Source organism: Trachemys scripta, chromosome 6 (genome assembly GCF_013100865.1).
Source record: "Trachemys scripta elegans isolate TJP31775 chromosome 6, CAS_Tse_1.0, whole genome shotgun sequence".
In the NCBI taxonomy this organism is placed as follows: Eukaryota; Metazoa; Chordata; order Testudines; family Emydidae; genus Trachemys; species Trachemys scripta.
The window spans coordinates 101,939,383-101,959,023 of NC_048303.1; the positions used below are offsets into that span (position 1 = coordinate 101,939,383).

The 19,641-nt window shown below is 38.2% G+C and overlaps 1 protein-coding gene across 5 annotated transcripts in view; it reads right to left on the reverse strand.

Moving 5' to 3' along the window:
• Positions 1 to 19,641, reverse strand: part of CCDC171 (coiled-coil domain containing 171) — a 260,589-nt gene that overhangs the window by 140,902 nt on the left and 100,046 nt on the right. For all 5 annotated transcript variants that reach the window (XM_034774120.1, XM_034774118.1, XM_034774119.1 and 2 more), the window contains 5 exons: positions 17,738 to 18,242; positions 16,806 to 16,922; positions 4,653 to 4,879; positions 3,833 to 4,015; positions 1,026 to 1,211 (listed from right to left, as the gene is read on the reverse strand). In XM_034774120.1, the coding sequence (XP_034630011.1) occupies positions 1,026 to 1,211; positions 3,833 to 4,015; positions 4,653 to 4,879; positions 16,806 to 16,922; positions 17,738 to 18,242 (1,218 nt within the window). The remainder of the gene's footprint in view (positions 1 to 1,025; positions 1,212 to 3,832; positions 4,016 to 4,652; positions 4,880 to 16,805; positions 16,923 to 17,737; positions 18,243 to 19,641) is intronic.

Below are 19,641 nucleotides of genomic sequence, written 5' to 3' on the forward strand. Positions count from 1 at the left end.
GTTCACACTGTCAGATTCAAGCGCACTGGGATGGCCACATTAACAGCTCTTGCAACACCACAGAGAGCAATGCATTGTGGTGGCTATCCCAGCATGCAAGTGGCTTTTCAAATGGGGGGATGGGGTGGAGTGTGACAGGGAGTGTTTTGTGTGTAAGTGGGGAGAGAGAGAATGGGTTTCTGGGGGGCTGAGAGCATGTCAGCATGCTGTCGTGTAAGTTCAGACAGCAGTAGACCCTCCTCTCCCCTGTCTCTCTCTCTCTCACACACACTCACAGCAAGCAGCATTCCACACTAATGGCAAATAAGCATGCCGGCTGTCAGAAATGGAGCTTTGAAAGGGCATATCCGCATTCCTACAGCCGAGTTAAAAAAAAAAAAAAAAAAACAAGAGTGGACACTTGACTTAAGGGGATTATGGAACGTTTCTGGAGGCAGATCAAAGTGCAGTAATGCAACACCCCGTTCAGACTGACGCTGGGGCGTTTCAGCCGAGGCGCAGCAAGCGTTATGCTTCCCGTGGAGGTGGATTACCAGGAGCGCTCCAGCTGCAGAGTCCAGGCGCTCCAGCTGCAGAGTCCAGTGTGGACGGGTCATGAGTTAGGGCGCCTGGGGCTGCTTTAATGCGGTCTAACTTGCAAGTGTAGCCAAGCCCTCAGTGTCATCCTCTATCTTTTAGATTATAAACTCAAGACAGGGACTGTCTTGATTTGTCTCTTGTACAGGAACAAATTAATTGTCAATGCTTAACAAATAAATAGTGATAATATTTTCCAGTGCACATATGCCACTCCCAATATTAAAAATGGACGCTACACGCTACAAGACCTCATCATAAAAGGTAATAATTATCTCCTGATCAACCTCAACTCTCATTGAATTGAGTAATCCTTATTCCTGCAAACAGTCCCATTTACTTTCATGGGATTATTCATGAGAGTACTTGTGAGGGTTGCCAATGTTAGCCCATGCACTTGAGAGGCAAACACAACTTCTGTTCTCTATTTAGAAGCAATATTGTCCTACCTTTACAGCTTCACTTAGGGTTTGGTTTTTGTCCGCTTCTTCACTTGAGTGCAATTCCAGTTTATAATTTAACTCCTGTAGCTGTTGTGCCTGCTCATTCAGAAGCATTTGTGCCTGCTGCTCTCGATGTAATGCATTATTCAGTTCTTCACATGCACTTTCAAACCTCTCATGGGTGATCAATTTCTGATAAAGGAAATAAATTGTGTTCTATCATGGAATAACTCCATTGTTTATCCACTTCACTTTTAGAATTCCACTTGCTAATACACAACATTCTAATGCAAAAAGTTTTTAAATGCTCAATATCTGCCCAAGAGACCTTTTTTCCTAAAGCGAAGATCATTGCAAAACATTGTTAAATTACTTTATTCATTGTATTTTCTTAAGAAAATCTGTAGTGTATTTACAAAGTATACTGAAAATTTTTTTATGTGATTCCAAAACAGATCAAAGAGGACACATCTCAATTGTTAAAAAAAAAGTGTTTACTAAAGGAGAGAATTTGCAGCTGAGTATTTCTGCATTTCAGTACAAACCCTGTGTGGGGAAAAAGAACTAGGTGGCCTTCTCTATAACAGAGAAAGTAACACCGAAGGCCCACATTCAGGCCCTCTGACAGAAGCTAACTGCACAGATGGCCTTTACATAAAGCAGTACAGGCCAGAACCTGAACAAAGCTAAGCTGTTCAATTCCCTGCCAAATACGGACAGGGGCCATGACCAGAGGAGGGAGGGGAAGGAAGCCATGCGAAAGGCCTTAGCAACATGATAACCGCTTGTTGATGAAACATAGTAATGGATTATATGAAGAAATTGCTTCTAGTAAAGGCTAGCTCCTCCTATAGTTCCAGCTACCACCAGCCAATCATATATCATCTTTGAGCGTCCTGTAATAAACCCCTATGCCCGCCTTCCCCCTCCCCCCCAAAAACGATATGTACCCTGACGAAAAACACCCCAACTAGTTCCAAGTACCACCCATGCCAAAACCACCAAGAAACTCCCCCATCCAATAGGCACCCAATTCTCGTAAATAATGAGGAAGCTACCGGGAAAAAGGGACAGACCCCTACTCTTATTTTCGCATAAATGACGTATTACTTGTACTATGCTTGCAGTTTGACGGAATAAAGGCAGTCTGCGAGCTGTGTAGTTTTCGGACTGCTACCCCAACACGTTGGTATGTATTGCAATAAACTGGCCTCAGGCTTGAGTCTGTGAACTAAATCAATGCGTGGGTGACTTTTTCCACGACACCTGTTAACCCCTTATAAATTCCTGTGTGGACCTGCTTCTCACAGAGTGCTCCAGAAGACAAAGAAAGGAAGAGTCTCCTGAGGGACAGCACTTAACTATCTAAAAAGTGACAATTTAATCTGACAATTTAAGAAAGTGTAAGGGAAAAAAGCCTGTTAAAAACAAAACTGAAGACATGAGATACACTTGTTCAGCTGTTCTACCTGCTGGAGACAGTAAGCACAATGGACATACCTTTGATGTGGGAAAAATTAAGTTACAGAACACTTTGATCTCCTATCTCCACTGTTCGATGCAGCACTACATTAATACACAACAGGGAACCTTTAGTTCGTGACAGCAGGGTCCACACAGCCCAGTTAGTGCAGGACACGTTGGTGTGCTTAAAAAATCATACCTCCCTTGTGCACATGATTGTTAGGTGTTGATGAGTCCTCAGAAAATAAATCCATCACAATTTGTGGAAGCTACTACACATCCCAAAAACAGGATGTTTCTACACCAGGGAAGTTACAGAGCACTCATATAACTGTTCATTCCCTTTTCCTGGATGAAGATTGACTTGATCTGAATGCCCTCTACAGAAATGAGCTCAGAGTTTTGTTAGGGGAGACGGTGAAGATGCCCAGTACATCTCCAACCTCCTAGAGGAGAATGAATTACTCCCTGCCAACTGTGGAGAGTCTGCTACGTGGTTACAATGGAGAACAGCCTCTGATCTGCAATGAGGATGCATCAGTCTGAAAAAAACCTCCATTCCCTGCATAGTCAAGAGACGATGGAGGATACAGCCCTTGAAGTAATTCTATCGATCCTGTGCTAGACAGTTGGGTTTTTTTTAAAAAGGTAAAGGGACCTGTTTTTAGTCTCTCCCTTTCATCCCTACCAGCTGTAGCTGTGCAGTGATCAACGCAGCCTTATGGCTGTAGTAGATCCAGTGGCTCCAGGAAGAGGCACAGAGAGAGGGTTTGGCAAATACAGCCTGCTGGGGATGTGGTAAAATCATCTGCATAAATTCTCTCCCTCAAGAGACAAACTATTCTCAAGATTGCACTTATTGACACAAACTAGCCTCAGGACTTGACCCATAACAAAAGATACAGTAAAGAGGTGTTTCAGAATATGGAGCAAGGGTAAAACAGAGCTTAAAATATTGTGTTTATGCTGTACAATGTTGTCATGAATGTACCGTACTTATTAAAAAGGCATGACTGCCCTATTTGAGGGAACATATATAAGTCCTGTATGGTGTGTAAATCAGAAATGAACATTTTCAGCATGTGAAAGAAAAATTGGGTCTGTCAAACAGCAAACATGTGTAATTCACCCAAAATATCTCATTCTGAAAAATAAAAAGAAACTCCTATGGAAAAAAGTCACTTTTTAATACATCTAGCTTGCAGCTTGGTGACATTCACGGGGCAAGTTTTCTGGAAAATTCTGTTAATAATTGGATTTATACTTATTTTTCTAAAGAACACAAATCAAAAATATGTAAAAGGAGGCTTTCCTTTAAGCCAGTCTTTTCCTAAATTAAATATACTTACAGATTGCTTAAATGCATTTAATTGCTCTTGCAGGCTCTGGGCTTTGTCAGCCTCTTTTTTCATCTCATTCAAATTCCGTTTGAATTCTGTGAGTTCTAAGCGTAGTGAACGGCGTTCCACTTCTGCTGTATGCAGCCTTTGTGTAAATTCAAATATTTGCTTCTGCAAGGATGCTATGCTTTTCTGTTAGTAAACGGAAACAATTTTATGTGCTATAAAATGTGCTATTTTAGCAATAAATCAATAGCTTTTAATACCCAAGCAAATTAAATGAAGCTTTCATTCTGCACGCATCCACCAACACACACACACAGAGCACTGTTTCACCTGCTGTTGTGGGTCACTGAAAAATTCCTAAATACATACATACATAGAATAGATATTTGGGGAGAAGAAGTTTAACTGAGTTTTTGCAAAAACATAACATGTATTTTGCATTACCAAAGTACACTGGAAGAAGAGAATGTGGAAAAAAATTAACAAAATCATTAATCTTAACTTCAAAAGGGGTTACAAGATGTCCTTACAAAGAAAATTCAATTTTTATAGTATTTAGAAGAGAAAAATTATTTCAAGCTTCATACAACCAAATCTCTTGCCTTACAATTCTTTAATTTTATATTAAAAGATGTAACCGATTCAGGGCCCAATCTTTTCAGGTGTAAATCACCATTTAATTTTGTATACGAGTTAGTTAAATTAAAGTCAGCTGTGAAGCACAACCTGAAAATGAAATTAGCATCATAACTATTTTGAAAGCTCTACTATAATTATTCTGTGAAATTTTATATATATATAAATCAGCAAGAAATACACATACTGTAATGGGTATTCTATCACCTAGTCCAGCTTTTAGTGCCTGTGCATTTATTTTATGAAGTCCACGAGCCAGTCTTTGAACCAAGGAGTCCTTCTCTACATATGTGATGGTCCTGCTGCTGTCCACTGCTATAGTCTCCATTAGCACATTAAGTTTGTCCATGAGTTTTGAAAAAGAATTCCTGGCTGCACTTATGAGTAAGTGTCCACAAAGCCAGGAATTTGGATCTTTAAGGGAAAAAAAAAAAGAAATACATATTAAAAAAGTGGGTTCTTTCTTATGCTTATTTTACAAAAACATATATATGTCTGAATAAGATTGTTGGGAATGTTGCCATTGAACTAAGGGAGGAAGACTCAGCTCATTGGGCTTGAGCCTGACGTCCTTACTCAGACAATGCTCTTATTCCAATCAAAAGGAGTCTTCCCCAAGTAGACAATTTGGGCCAAATTCTACCTTCAGATATAACGTGTGGCTTCTTCTGACTACCACTGGAGTTATATGTACAAACATGAGTGCAGAATTTGGCCCAATAAAAATAACTGTTTTGTTAATATATAATTTTTCAAATAATTCTATATTCTCCTCCAATACTGTATTTTAAGTCCTTTTTCTTGTATAGTCCAACCTTTGGATTAATAAAATGCAAAAATTTCTGATGCATGCAAACTACATACTGTGTGACAAATATCTTTGCATGTGTTCACACATTTGACAGCAGAAGGTAAATCACTTTATTGCAATATTTAAAATGAAAATTTATGACTGTTTTTCTTTTTTTCAGCATAGTTGTCTAAATAATTTGCTGTTTAAAACTAGTGAGGCTTGGTACCTTAATGCCATACTATTTATATTCTGAGACAAGAGAATATAATTTACCTTATTCCAAGGCAATTAAAATTTTACAGCTACAATTACTTATTTTCCCACAGGATTTTGGTAATCATCCTTCTCACATAATGGACTTAAGGCCCCAGCACACCCAACATGTCCTGCTTACTGCTAGATTCGTCAGGTCTGTAATTAATAATTGTGTTTAATGTTGATAAATAAAATTGTCAGTGCTCCTTCTACTAATTGGTATTCCAGATAACGGTTAATAGGTTTATTTATGCCTTAATAAAAGTCTTGTAATTTAGTTTTCCCTCTGCTAGGCAGGTCTTAATCTGTCATTACTTGTCTTATGATACTATCAGTGTAAGATGACAAGCATGGAGGAACTTATTTACGTTCAGTAGTACACCAGATCTCCTGTTGCTGTAGTGAATTAAAATATTTTCTTTAAAACGCAAGCAGAAAAAATAAGACAGCTTCTTTAAAACAAATAATTCTTCTTTATACTATAAGGATCAAATCAAAAGGTTCAAACAAATAGAACATGAAGACTTATAGAGCATTCTTTACAATGGGTACCAGAACATTATTGAAATTATACAGGTAGAATCAACCATAAGTGAACAAAGAATATTATAGCACGTGATCAAATCAAAATACTCTTTGCATGATAATGCATCTACATTGCACCATATTCTGTCGTATGTATTGTAGCAATTTGAAATGATGGTTTCACACACACACAAAAAAAGAGATTGATTTTGTGTGCCACCAGACTGAATATGTAGACTTTTGATTTTGAAGATTAGCACAGAGATAAACTTTGCTTTTATGCTCCCCAAACTATCAAAGCATCACTGTGACATGTCATTCCATATTCTTTATGAAAATATGCTTATGATATGAATAGGACACAACTGAAATATAGTTTATGCAAGATGGCTCATGTGAGAGATCATTGGAAAGGTTATGGTTTACTGAATGTCAGTATCCAATTTGTATGCCGGTATCATTTCTATATCTGAAGTTAGGAATATTGACTATGTATCTGTATTTCAACTATGCTACTTTGGGTGACGCCCACTGCTAACGCTTCAGGTACAAAAATGGAAAAGCCAGACAGGGCGGATGGCCCATCAGCGAGGTCGATAGACTGTGAAAAGCTTGGCCTTCCTGTGGACTCTCCATACTGCCACTGACTCATGGACGCTGTGATCCTAGAGAGTCAGGTGGTCTTGTCACCTGATACTAAAACATTACCTGGGACTTCTTGTAACTTTCCAATGCAAGGGAAGGAGGGCCAAGTTTGGGAAACAAAGGATTCCCACCTTATGCAAATCCTATTTAAGGGTGGGAAGGAAGGTAAACAGGACTCCTCCTCTCCCTGGACTGTCTGCCCAAGAAGAAAGACTGCAAAAAAAGAAGGCATGGGGGGAGTCCAGACTGAAACAGGGGTCTAGTCTGAAAAGGAATATAACTGGAACTCTGAACCACAGAAACTTTGCAAACTGCCTGCAACAATATCTAGGGTGAGAAATACTATTTGTAACCAATTTTTTTAGTGAAACTAGCTTAATTTGAGTGTTTGATTTCATTTGCTTAGTAATCTGCTTTTTTCTGTTTGTTACCCCTTTTACCCCTTAAAATCTGCTTTTTATAGTTAAAAAAAATTGTTTTGTTTATTATTAAACCCAGTTTCTGTAATTTCTAACTGGAGTTGGGGCAGGGACGTAAGAAGTGTGTACACCTCTCTCCACATTGAGGGAGGGGGCAAATTTCATAATATATCTTTGGGGCTGTACTCCAAGGAAGGTGGACATCTGAGTGCTGGAGCAAATCCCTGAAGCGGAGTCTTCCCAGAGCTGATCCGCAGCTGGGTGAGGCCCTGCCTGTGTGTTTGTTAGAGGAGGTTTTAAGAGCCTGGCTCAGCAAAACAGGTTAAAGGGGGCCCATGTTAGCAGAACAGGTAGACTCAGTGGTACCTGAGCACATCAGGTGGCTTCCCAAGGAGTCCAACCCATCACAAATCGCTTCTAGTTAATTTTTAATGAATAATGGTTTTGACTAAAACACAGAAATGTTTTGGTGTGATTTACTGACTGCTTTGCAAGGCGAAATGAGAATATAGTGTGATTCCATAAGGTACTGTATTCTTCTATATCTATAACAAGTGGGAAAAGAACATATACACTTTAAGTACATGGCCACAGACTATCAGGGAATTACAGTAAAAGCAATAAATATTTTATGTTGTGATGAGCATGTAAGAAATGGCTTACACAAATAAAGTTACAGTACAAAGAGCAATCAATTCTTTATTAAACAAATGAAGCAAAAGGCAATGAAAAGTGACAAACCTTCCTCTCGTGACAGGTGGAGGGAGAATTCTGTTTTGTTTTGAGTGAAACAGAATGAAGGTAAAGAATAAACTGATTAAATAGAGGAACTAAAATATTCATATTAAGCTTCAGAAATTCAGTTTATGTTACAGCAGACAATATCTGTATTTGTTGCTTGGTTCCTCTGAGTGCTAATGAAGTACAATTTGTATTAAAAAAAACAAAAGAGAAAATGCACTTTACTTTTTAAGTAAATCTAAAGATAAACCATTCCAACCCTATAGTGTTAAGACTACATGGGTAAGGACAAATCTATTTTGAAAACAGGTTTTATAGAGAAATGTTTATAAAGGAAAAACTCCAAAATTCAAATTAAAAATAAAACAAAAGCACACATCAATTTGCCTTCCTTTCCCCACACACACACAAAAACAAAGCAAAAACAAACTAAAAAGCACACCACCAAAAAAATCTCAGTGTTGCTTGAAAGCTTTGGATTCAGTCCCTTTCCTTTACCTCAATCCCTCCCAAATGACTGCAATTCCCAATGTTACCGTCTTTTTGACTTGTCCATACTTACAAGTTTCTTAAAGAGACCCTGCACATTTCTCCTGTGTACATTTGGCTGCTTCAATGAAGTTTTGAATACTTCTGTGATTTTCCCCTTTGCAGTGTACCCTGAAGTGTATTTGGAAGAGGAAACCCAGAAGTGCAGAAAGATATCAAATGAGCCGCTGCTATAAATAGGTTGACCACCTAGATTCAAAGTTTCAAAAGTTCCTAAGTGACTTAAGAGTCTTAAGCATTTAGGAGCATAAATCCCTTTGACTGTCAATGAGAATTAGGCTCATAGAGGCCTATGTTCTCTTCTCAAAATGAGAGTTAGGCTCTTAAGCTGCATCATTTAGGTGCTTTTGAAATGTTGCCTCTGATTTTAATTTATTTACTATTTTTACCAAGCCAAAGTTTCTTGAAGGGTTTCTTTCACTTAGATAAGATCAAAAGTCTGAGTCACACATGAGCAGCTAGATGTCAGGATACTCTGAGGGCAAATTAAGTAGACACATGCGATGGGAATCAGAAAAGCTGTTGTGACCATGAGACCAAATATTTCCACATGGTTCTTTGCTGAGGCCTTCTCGTGCCTCTTTTATTCTGCCCATGAATTCTACAGTGTCTGACTCTTAAACTAAAAGGATTTCATCTAAACAACGGCTAGCAGGACTCCTATATATTCCAGGGATTTGAGTAGTATAAGAAAGTTAGTGATTTCAGCACCTCAATGCTAATATGACTTATCTTTGAAATCCTTTTTAAAGTGCTGTCATTGATCAGCCAATTGTCCAGATACAGGAATACATGCACTCCTCTGTAAACGGCTCCTATGCATTTTGACATACAGTGCAATCCAAAAGGCTTGAATTGGCAGTGTTGGGATGTGAATTTGAATTACTGGCTATCAGGATGATCTGGTGGACGGGGCCTAGAACTGGAAGTGAGGAGACTTGGTTCTGTTCTTGGCTCTCTGGAGCCCATTTGCTGTTTGATCTTGAGTATATCACGTCTCTACTCCTCAATTTCCTTTATGTTCTTGTAGTCCTACTTCTTCACTTCTGATATATTTAATTTCTGTCAGAGAATATTTGTGACTATAGGACTACCAGGGAGCAAAGAGCAATGAAGGAGCATAAGAATGTTGCAAAGAGTCTAATGCTTCCTTGCATATACAAAACAATTAATTTGTGTAACTCCATGCCACAAACTATCAGTGAAGTCAAGAGTTTCCCAGGATTAAAAAAAGATTAAAACATACAGAGTACACTAAAAATGTTAAAATATAAGGGATACAGAAACCATCATACTTTAGGTCATTAGCAAAATACTAACTTTCCAGGGTAAGTAAGAAACTTCCCTCGATGACAGGTTATTTCAAAATTGTTCATTACAGGGATTTCTGTACCTTCCTCCAGAAGCAACTGGTGCTGTCCACTTTCAAAGACATGACACTGGATTACACAGACCCCTGGGCCAGACTTGCTATAGCAATTCCTACGTTCCCATGCCAAACACAAATATTAAAGCCACTGGTGATTAAGAACTATCAGCTCATTGTTTGCAAAGCACAGCTGGGCACAGCACCATGGGACCCAAGGTCCTCAGCTGTGGTTGGAAGGCACTGGGCACAACTCAGAAGTGGGAGTGGCCTTTGTATTCCTCCTATTCTTGGCTGTGTTCTGCAGCAGCCCAGTGCCTGACACAAATTTGAAGCAGCCTGAAGGCTGCTATTATAACAGTCAGTGCTCTACAGGATGTACGGACACTCTGACCAAGACCTCTGTTCTCTGATGGCAGGGAGGTAGGTAAGAGCCACCACAGTATCTCTATTCTTCCTGAGATTCCACCATTCAAGAGAGACCCTCCAAGGTTGGATGTGACTGGTTTAGGACCACTTGGCACTGGTGGAACAGTGTAGTGGCCAGAGAATGGCTTAGGAGCATAGCTCATTTGGAAATGTAGCCTTTCAAATCAGAATTGGTTCGAGCATTCAGGAAGAATTAGGTGTTCATTCAGGGTGTGCTCTGAACATTTCAGACATAAGAGCAGTTAAAGAGTTTTCAGTATGTTGGGAATAATCAAGTTTTCCAACAGAGGGGAAATGGATAATGAAACAAAAGATTTCCCATGTTCGTTAAGGAACAACTACCTGAAGTCTTGAAATGTTGACTGGATACCTTATTTGATGTTTTTCACCAACATATGAGTACACAAACCGGCACTCTAAATCTGGATGTTTTGGATATTCCAAACTCGCAAGGAAAAGCTTTCACTGTCTCTCTGGCTAGCAATGAATCAAATCATAATCTGGGACCATGTGTAATTCCATGGGCAAGTTAATGATAGTAAGGGAAGGGAGGTGTCATTTGATTTGTAAAACCCTACAAAATTGTAATTTTGATGGGATCACCTGCTGTGGCACGGCAATGGGGACTTGCTGCTCTCCTGGCTCCAAGTCTTGCAGCTGGTGGAAATTTTGATAACACAATGTCATTAGGTATCATTCGAAAGCCCTTTCTCCCACAAACCCAATGGTATCAAACATGACAAACCTAGAACAATTATGTAGATATATATTCAAGAAAATGTTTAAACATAATTTTTACATTATACTTTAACACAGACATGTCAAACAGAGCTCTCACAAAGTTAAATTGTGACAGTACTGTGTTATCAGTTAATACTCAGTACATGATACCGTTTTTTTTAATGTTACAGAATACTATGGAAAGAGTGCTTCAAGTTGACTTTACCATCATTAGCAAAACATAAGTGGTTCAGTGGTATTGATTACCAGCTTTATTATGCCAAAAGAGTTGCAATGAGGCACTGTTTAAGATGTCAGCATCCTGCCAGAAATTAATGGACTTCATCTGCAAACAGTATGCACATAGTTACATAACATGCATTACATAACATAGTCCCAAAGTAATTTATTACAAAATCTTTGTTTTTTACTTTAGTCTTGATAATGTTTAGGCAAAAATTGCAAGATGAAAAGTTCCAACTAGCAGCTGAATCTTTGGAGAATACCACCACAAAGAACCTGGTTAAACACAATGCTCAGTGACATGTTACATGCTAGCATAAGAATGGCCATACTGGGTCAGACCAATGCCACCTAGCTCAGTATCTTGTCTTCTGACAGTGGCCAGTGCCAAATGCTGCAGAAGGAATGAACAGAACAGAGCAACTATCCAATGATCCATTCCTTGTTATCCAGTCCCAGCTTCTGGCAGTCAGAGTTTAGGGACACCCAGAGCATCTCTGACTAGGTGGCTAGCAGCCATTGATGGACCTATCCTCCATGAACTTACCTAATTCTCTTTTGAACCCAGTTATATTTTTGGCCTTCACAACATCCCCTTGCAATAAAAAAGTACTTTCTTACATTAGTTTTCAGCCTGCTGCCTATTAATTTCATTGGGTGATCTCTGGTTCTTGTGTTATGAGAGGTGTAAATTCCTTCCTTATTCACTTTCGCCACACCATTCACGATTTTATTGTACTCTATTATATTTCTCATTAGTTGTCTTCTTTCTAAGGTGAACAGTCCCAGTTTTTTTAATCTCTCCTCATATGGAAGCTGTTCCAACCCCCCTAAATCATTTATGCTGCCCTTCTCTGTACTTTTTCCAATTCTAATGCATCTTTTTTGTTTTTTTGGGGGATGAGGTGACCCAAACTGTACACAGTATTCAAGGTATAGGCTTCCCATGGATTTATATAGTAGCATTATGATATGTTCTGTCTTATTATTTATCCCTTTCCTAGCGGTTCCTAATATTCTGTTAGCTTTTTGACTGCTGCTGTACACTGAGCAGATGCTTTCAGAGAACTATCCACAATGACTCCAATATCTCTTTCATAAATTGCAACAGCTAATTTAGACCCAATCATTTTGTATGTACAGTTGGGATTATGTTTTACAAAGTGCATTATTTTGCATTTATCAACATTGAATTTCATCTGCCATTTTGTTGCCCAGTCACCCAGTTTTGTGAGATCCCTTTGTAACTCTTTGCAGTTAGCTTTGACTTAACTATCTCAAATAATTTTGTGTCATCTGCAAACTTTGCCACCTCACTGTTTATCCCAGATTATTTATGAATAGTGCAACAGCACTGGCCCCAGTACAGATCCTTGGGGGACACCACTATTTACCATTTTCCATTGTGAAAATGGACCCGTTTTTCCTATTTGTTTCCTGTCTTTTAACCAGTTACTGATCCATGAGAAGACCTTCCTTCTTATCCCAGGATTGGGATACTTACTTTGATTAAGAGCCTTTGGTGTAAGACATAGTCAAAGGCTTTCTGAAAGGCCATGTACACTATATCAACTGGATCACTCTTGTCCACATGCTTGTTGACACCATCAAAGAATTCTAATAGATTGGGGAGGCATGATTTCCTTTACAAAAGCTGTATTGAAACTTCCCCAACATATCGTGTTCATTTATGTGTCTGACCATTCTTACTAGCCTGTAACTGCTATAAGCAGTGCACTCATAAGCTGAATTTGGCAAGGTTGGAAAAGAAGTACATCAGGCACCAGGAAAAAGTTAAAAATGCCAGGGCAAGTGCCAGCTCCGTGGAAAAGTCTTTGCTGCACTTTATTCAATCTGCCAGGATGGACTGCTAACTGGAATTTTCACCTTGTAGCACTTTTGCTTTAGATTTAACCAGCTATTCTGCAATGATTGCCTAGTACCTCGCTGGAATAGGAGGTGTAGAAAAGGAGGTGCCTGACTTTGACACATGGGAGGAATTTTGAAATGGAAATTCTGTGCACTTGGTTCAGACAAACCCCTGGAACACAAAAACAGAGCAATGAAATTCACTGGGGGGTTGGTGGGCATAACACAGCATCCAAATGCTCTCTCTGTTTTCCTGACAACCCCAGAACTCCACTGAATTTCAAACAAAACAATAAGCAGTGTTAGGATGATTTCCCAAGAAGTAACATGCCCCATCTGAAGGTTAAGCTTACTTGCACTGGCAACCAATGTGCACATGACAGACTGGAGCTCATTAATATCATGATGAAAGCAGTCTTCAGTGATTAGATAGCTAAAGATGTCAGTCGAATGGATACTTTGGGTCATGACTTGTATGAAGCCTTCAGAACCCAAAGAATTATCCAAGGGTCCATCAATCTATGGGCTTCAATCAAGAAAAACAGACTAAAGCTATGCTTGAATGCAAAGAAAAAAGTCAGAGCAAAGGTGGCAGGGTGTATTACAGAGCTAAGCACAGACAGGTCATTGTTTGCTTGTCTCTTAGTTGTGTCCAGCTCTCAGCGTGATATTAATCTAAGTGAGACTTTGAATAAGTACACCTTCTCCATAGTACTATGACTGATGTTTGAATGCAACGGAACAATTATGTGTCAGGCGAAAAGCTAACTTATGCACATCTTGCGTGGTCTTCTAAGCCAGCGCCGACTGACAATGTGACTGGTTCTTATACCAGCAGAGGCCTTTCAACATAGCATTCACAGATTGTATGTCTGATGTAAAAGCTCTCAACAAACCAAAAACTATCACTTGGTTGTACGCTTCATTATGAGGCTACAGAGAAAATAAATACTGGACCTATGATGAAGTCCACCTTGTATTTGACATGTATGCACAGAAATCAATTAAAATATTACCAGAAGAAGAGACTCCATGGTATTGCACCTGTCCAATACAAAATCACAAACATCTCCAATGTCACAATGTCTCATACTCACACGAAGGATGAGTTAACCATATACCTTGCAGGAAAAATGCTCCAGCATATGAACAACTCTAAAGAATTTCATTGTCACATGGCTTAATAAAGCTGCTGCCTCACACTGTTCAGTGGAGTTTCTTAGTCGTTTCCAAGAGGAGACTGACACTAAAATTATTTTACATGCCATCAATGCTACAGAGAGAGAGGGTCTATTAAACTCCAGATTTTTGCACAAAACACAGAGGTTCTAGTGTTCTCTGTGTGATGCTACCCAAGACTTCTGCAAGATTCTGTTTTTGTGCCTGCTGCCAGAATGACTTGTATATCCTTCAGAGATGTATTCCTATCACTCGGACCATTAAAAGCTACTAGGAATCCATGCCCTTTCAGGATCATAGGTGCTGGAACTAGAGATGCTAGGGGTGCGGGAGCACCCCCTGGCTTGAAGTGGTTTCCATTATATACAGGGTTTACAGTTTGGTTCAATGGCTCTCAGCACTCCCACTATACAAACTGTTCCAGCACCCCTGTTCAGAATGTGACACTGCTGGAATGTTGTCTGAAAAGGCCAAATTATCTTACTGGAAGGCATTTGATTCAGCTTCTAAAGACTATTTCCTCACTCTGAAGGTGCTTGGAATGGCTGAGATAGTCACTGATGAGGTCACAAATGCATTGGAGACATTCATATGGAGAGTTCATCATTAGAAGACAACATTAAGATACTTGCAGAGGCATGCTGGTGGATATTTTCCAAGAAGCAGACAGAAAAAATTACCACCAACAAGGGGGGCATTTATACCTGCTATCAAGAGAGAAAACTGTCAAGCAATGGAATGGCTCAGGAATGATTGAGCACATTCAAGCCTACCTTCCCCTGTTGAGCATGGATGGGTCTGGGAGGATGGACCAATCACACCAGTTGTGTGAAATACCATGAGCTCCCAAATCAATCCTTTAGCCAATCAAATGTTTTTTGTGCAAAGACCAGATGCTCATCACCCTGAAAATATTTGGCCAGTAACCTGCCTTGTACGAAGATGTGCTCCTGGAGCGCCGATGAGGATCAGTGTGACAATATGTCTAGCTGTGGTTTGGTGCCCTAGATAGAGACAACAGTTATGATGACTTTGATGAATAAATGTTTTCAGTCCTATATGTCAATGGTAACTTACCTAGGATTACCAAAGATCAATGTCTTTTTTTTAATGTAAGCAATGCATCTCTGTGTTCAAGTATAATTTAAAAAAAAAACCTGATTTTTAAACATTTTCTCATTTCTCTTCATAATTGTTTCAAGTTTGTCATGTTTGGTACCATTTTGGTCATGGGAGACGGGGCTTTTGGATAATACCTAACTTGACTCATTTCCAATGATGTATCATCAAAATGTCCACCAACCAGAAGACCTGGGGCTGGGTAGGAAGAAAGTCCCCTCTTGCCACACCACAGAGGGTGAACACCATTGAAATTATGATTCTGTAGATTTTTACAATTCAAATGACCTTTCTATAGCTAGCTGTCCACGTAGTGAGATTTGCTCCCAGACTATCAGGCTAGATCTAAAACTTCTTAAAAGTAGTTTACATACAATCAAATTAATTTTCAGAACCCTCTTATGAGGCTGTGAAATGTTATTATTCCCATGTACACAGATAGATGAGGCACAGGTAGGAAGGTGAAGTAACTTGCCCAAAGCCACACTCTGAGTCAGTAGAAGAGGTGGGATTGAACTCAGAAATTACTGGCTTTCTATACACAAGATTAGTTTCTCTGAATAGGCCAGTAGTAAACATTGGCTGCTTTTGACCATTCTACAATTAAAGAGATTTAAAGAGTTGTCTTACAATCATTTTTAATTAAGAAATATTTAGTACAGTTGAGAGCATCTCCCAAAGCAGCAAGCTACTGCTTGTGAGTCTCATGCACTGGTACCTCACTAATATTAGAAAAAGTGGTTCTCTTTAATGTTACAGCAAGAATTTCAAAACTACTAGGTAGTCCTAATCTGAATAGGGCTGGGCTAGATTTACAGAGAAGTTAAACGAAAGTTTTATGAATCTTGAATTGGAAGACGGAGGCAATCACTATCCAGATATGGTTCATTAAAATGGCTAAGCTTTAATTTCCCTTTATGGTCAGATGCAACAGGTTTTAGGGAATCAAATATTTGTTTACCACTCTCTAGAAGTCAATGCAATCTGTCATGCTAGTAGTTACAGATGCTGTTTATACAGCATAAAAGGGCCCTAATCCTGATTGGGACCTTAGGAGAGTTACAATAAACAACAATAAAGATGATGATCTATACATCACTAAATAAGAAAACCACTAAATAGAGAGAGATGTAGGAAAATTGTAAGAACATGGAGGGAAAGAACAAAAGAATATATTTTGCAACCCATGTTGGAAATCAGGTAAAGATATGTCGGGCAGCGATTTACGTACTACCTACTACATGTGAGCATGTGTGTGTGGTGTGGATATGTATATGCAAAAGTATCCAAAACAAAAAACACAAGTACAACTACCGATAAAGATGAAGAAAATTAGACTCCCCAAACAACTTTCCACCTCCAGAAATTTGAGCCAGGAGAGAAGACATTTGAAGATATAAAACCCTCAAATAGGAAATCACATAACATACCACTTTTTATATTCTCATACCACCTTTTATATACTACAACAATATATTTAACAATTACCTGTTTTGCTAACAACTTCCTGTAATTCAGCCACCGAACTGATTATTGCGGCAAGAAGGTCAGAACTAGTAAACCAGTTGAGTGCTTGAAGACAATGGATTTGTTCCTTTTGGTGTTCTGTGAAACAAAATGTAATAAAAAGTAACATTGGATGAGCTATACGGTACACTACAATCTTCAGTTGTTTAAGAAATGGATCAAAATAAAGTTTACACAAAATTCATGTCAGGATTCTACTTTTCTTTCAAGAAATTTTAGATGGTGTTCACATGCACTATGCTACCTTCAGCTGTTAAATGGGAAAATAATTATTTGTTCTTTTGTTTATCACTTCCTCTTACTCAGAGAAACCATAAAATGAGTAAATGTGTTTTTGTTTACCTTCATACTACAGTAAACGTACAACGTTTTTACAGTTACTATAAATGTTACAAATGTTTTTACAGTCACTATACTCTGCAAATGAAGATTTAATAATCCCATACTAATATTTTATTTTTAATATGAAATACACATAACGTAGATTAGCACTTTGGCTTTTTAATCAGGACCTTTTCTCTGGATCTCCATTTGTTTGGAGACTTCAAAGGGCAGTGAACCAGGTAGCATAATACTGAAATGTTTGCAACCTCTTTTTCTGGAAAGGTAATATAAATCTATCACAAATATCTGATGATATTATATACACACACACACACACACACACACACACAGCACCACCTTATTTTTCACTATTCAATAAACAGATAGAAAATATTTGTATTTGGGGGAGCCTCACATTCAATATGTGCAAAAACATATTTTTTCAAGTCAAGTCAGCACTATATTTGTCTTTACACATTATTATTAAATAAACAAATAATAAATAATAAGTTAAGCACCAATAGTGAAATCTGATATAACATTATAAAAGAACAAATCAATTATCTTACTTGATAGATTGTGTTTCCCCTTGGCCTCTCCTATGCAAACTAGGATTCCTATGCCTTCTTTGAAACCATCTACCCAGGAGAAAAGAGAGCTACTTGACTGTCCCAAAGTTTGAAGTCTGTGTGCTGCCAGAACTGCAATAACACCTTTCCGGAATACATGTATCATGCCTTTGAAATGCTTTTTCTTTATCTTCACTTCATCTTGCCTCTTTTCCTCTACATCAGACAAAGCACAGACCAGAGTCCTAATTTCCTGTTTGAGTACTTCATAGGTGTGGACCTGATCCTGGAGAAAGTCTCTTTGTGTAGACAAGGCACATAATCGGCTGTATAGAGGATATAAGGCACCACCCATTAGTGCACAGGCAGCCAGCAGAGATGTATGTTCCTTTTGTGTCTGCATTAATATACTTTTCAATTGTGAATTTTCATGGACCAACTGCTCTCGTGCTTTTTCAATGACAGAACATCTTTCCTTGGCTTTTTCTGCAATTTCTTGATATTTCTGTAAAGACAAAAGTGGATTTAAACTAGAGCATAATTTTTAAAATAGAGAAATATCTACTGAACTCTCCACTAACTAAAGCTAAAAGAAAAGGCTTATTTATTCCATTTATTTCTCTTCTGTTCAGATCAAATATGGCAGTGATTTAAATAAAAGAATCATAATAGAAATCATCATCTTCAGGTATGTCAACAGAATTAATTTAACTTTTCTCTATCTTTGGAGGACAATCATTCAGTAACTATGAACACAACAGTGTTCTAGCAATGATTTACCATGCTTCTCCAACAAGAATACGGACTCCAATTTTTAATTCTCGTTATTGTGATAGAAGATAGCATAGTATCCTCAATCAGCTTATCTGCAAGCAACACCAGGTCCAATTTTTAGAAAGAACAACTATGTTGCTCTTCAAAGTAAAAGACAAGTTAAATTAAAAGAAACACTTATTTTAGTATTTCTACTATGTAGAAATGCATTAAGTGGATTAATTTCATAATTTAATTTACAGGATTTATTGCATCAATATTCTACTTTAAAAGGAAGTTTTTTTCATCTACAAAGTCTTTTGGGACTACTGCATTATTTACAGGGCTTGTTCTGCAAGAACCAAATACTATCTGATAGTGTGTCGGGAAGGCACTAAAAAGGTAATTTGGATTTGGAAATCAATTTATGGTTCCTAACCCTCAGAGCTGACAGGCCAGCATTTAAGTAAGCACATTTAAAGTGCAATCCCTATAGGTCTATGAAATACCAGCACTGGCATCGTGTACTCTGTTTAATGCTTATTTTTAAAAATTTTCAAGATGAGAAAATGAACAAAACCTTAAACCTTTCAAATATATTGTAGAAATATATAATTTATTCTTTAACCATAAACACAGGTTTAAAAATGAAGCTACATCTGTTTTCACTTTTACAATGATTTTTAATTGTTTTTCTCTTACTCCACATTGTTTCTAACATCTTCTTAGAAACTTAAAAGTACATTTTTTTGAGAGAAATAGCAGGTTTAGCTCCTTTAAGAGCGGCGGGCTGACTTCCTGGAGCGTATGAGCTTTGAGGGATGCCTTACTGGGTTAAAGAACTCTGAACTTCAAGTTCATTAACAAAAATTAGACACTCCCCTGGAGAGTAGAACGCTATTTTATCCTATTTCTTGCTGGGTCCTTATCCTTTATGTTGGCAAGAAGACAGATTGCAAACTAGAGACTTAATGACACTTGGACTTCAAAAGGTTTCACTGTATTTCAAACTATTTTATTTTTATATCTTACATAAGTGACTTTTGATACAATTGCAATATAGCGAAGTCCTGCTTCTTCTGTAAAAATCATGCTTCTTAATAAAACATGCCAAATCAACAAGGAAATATTTTCTCTCTCTAGAGGATTTT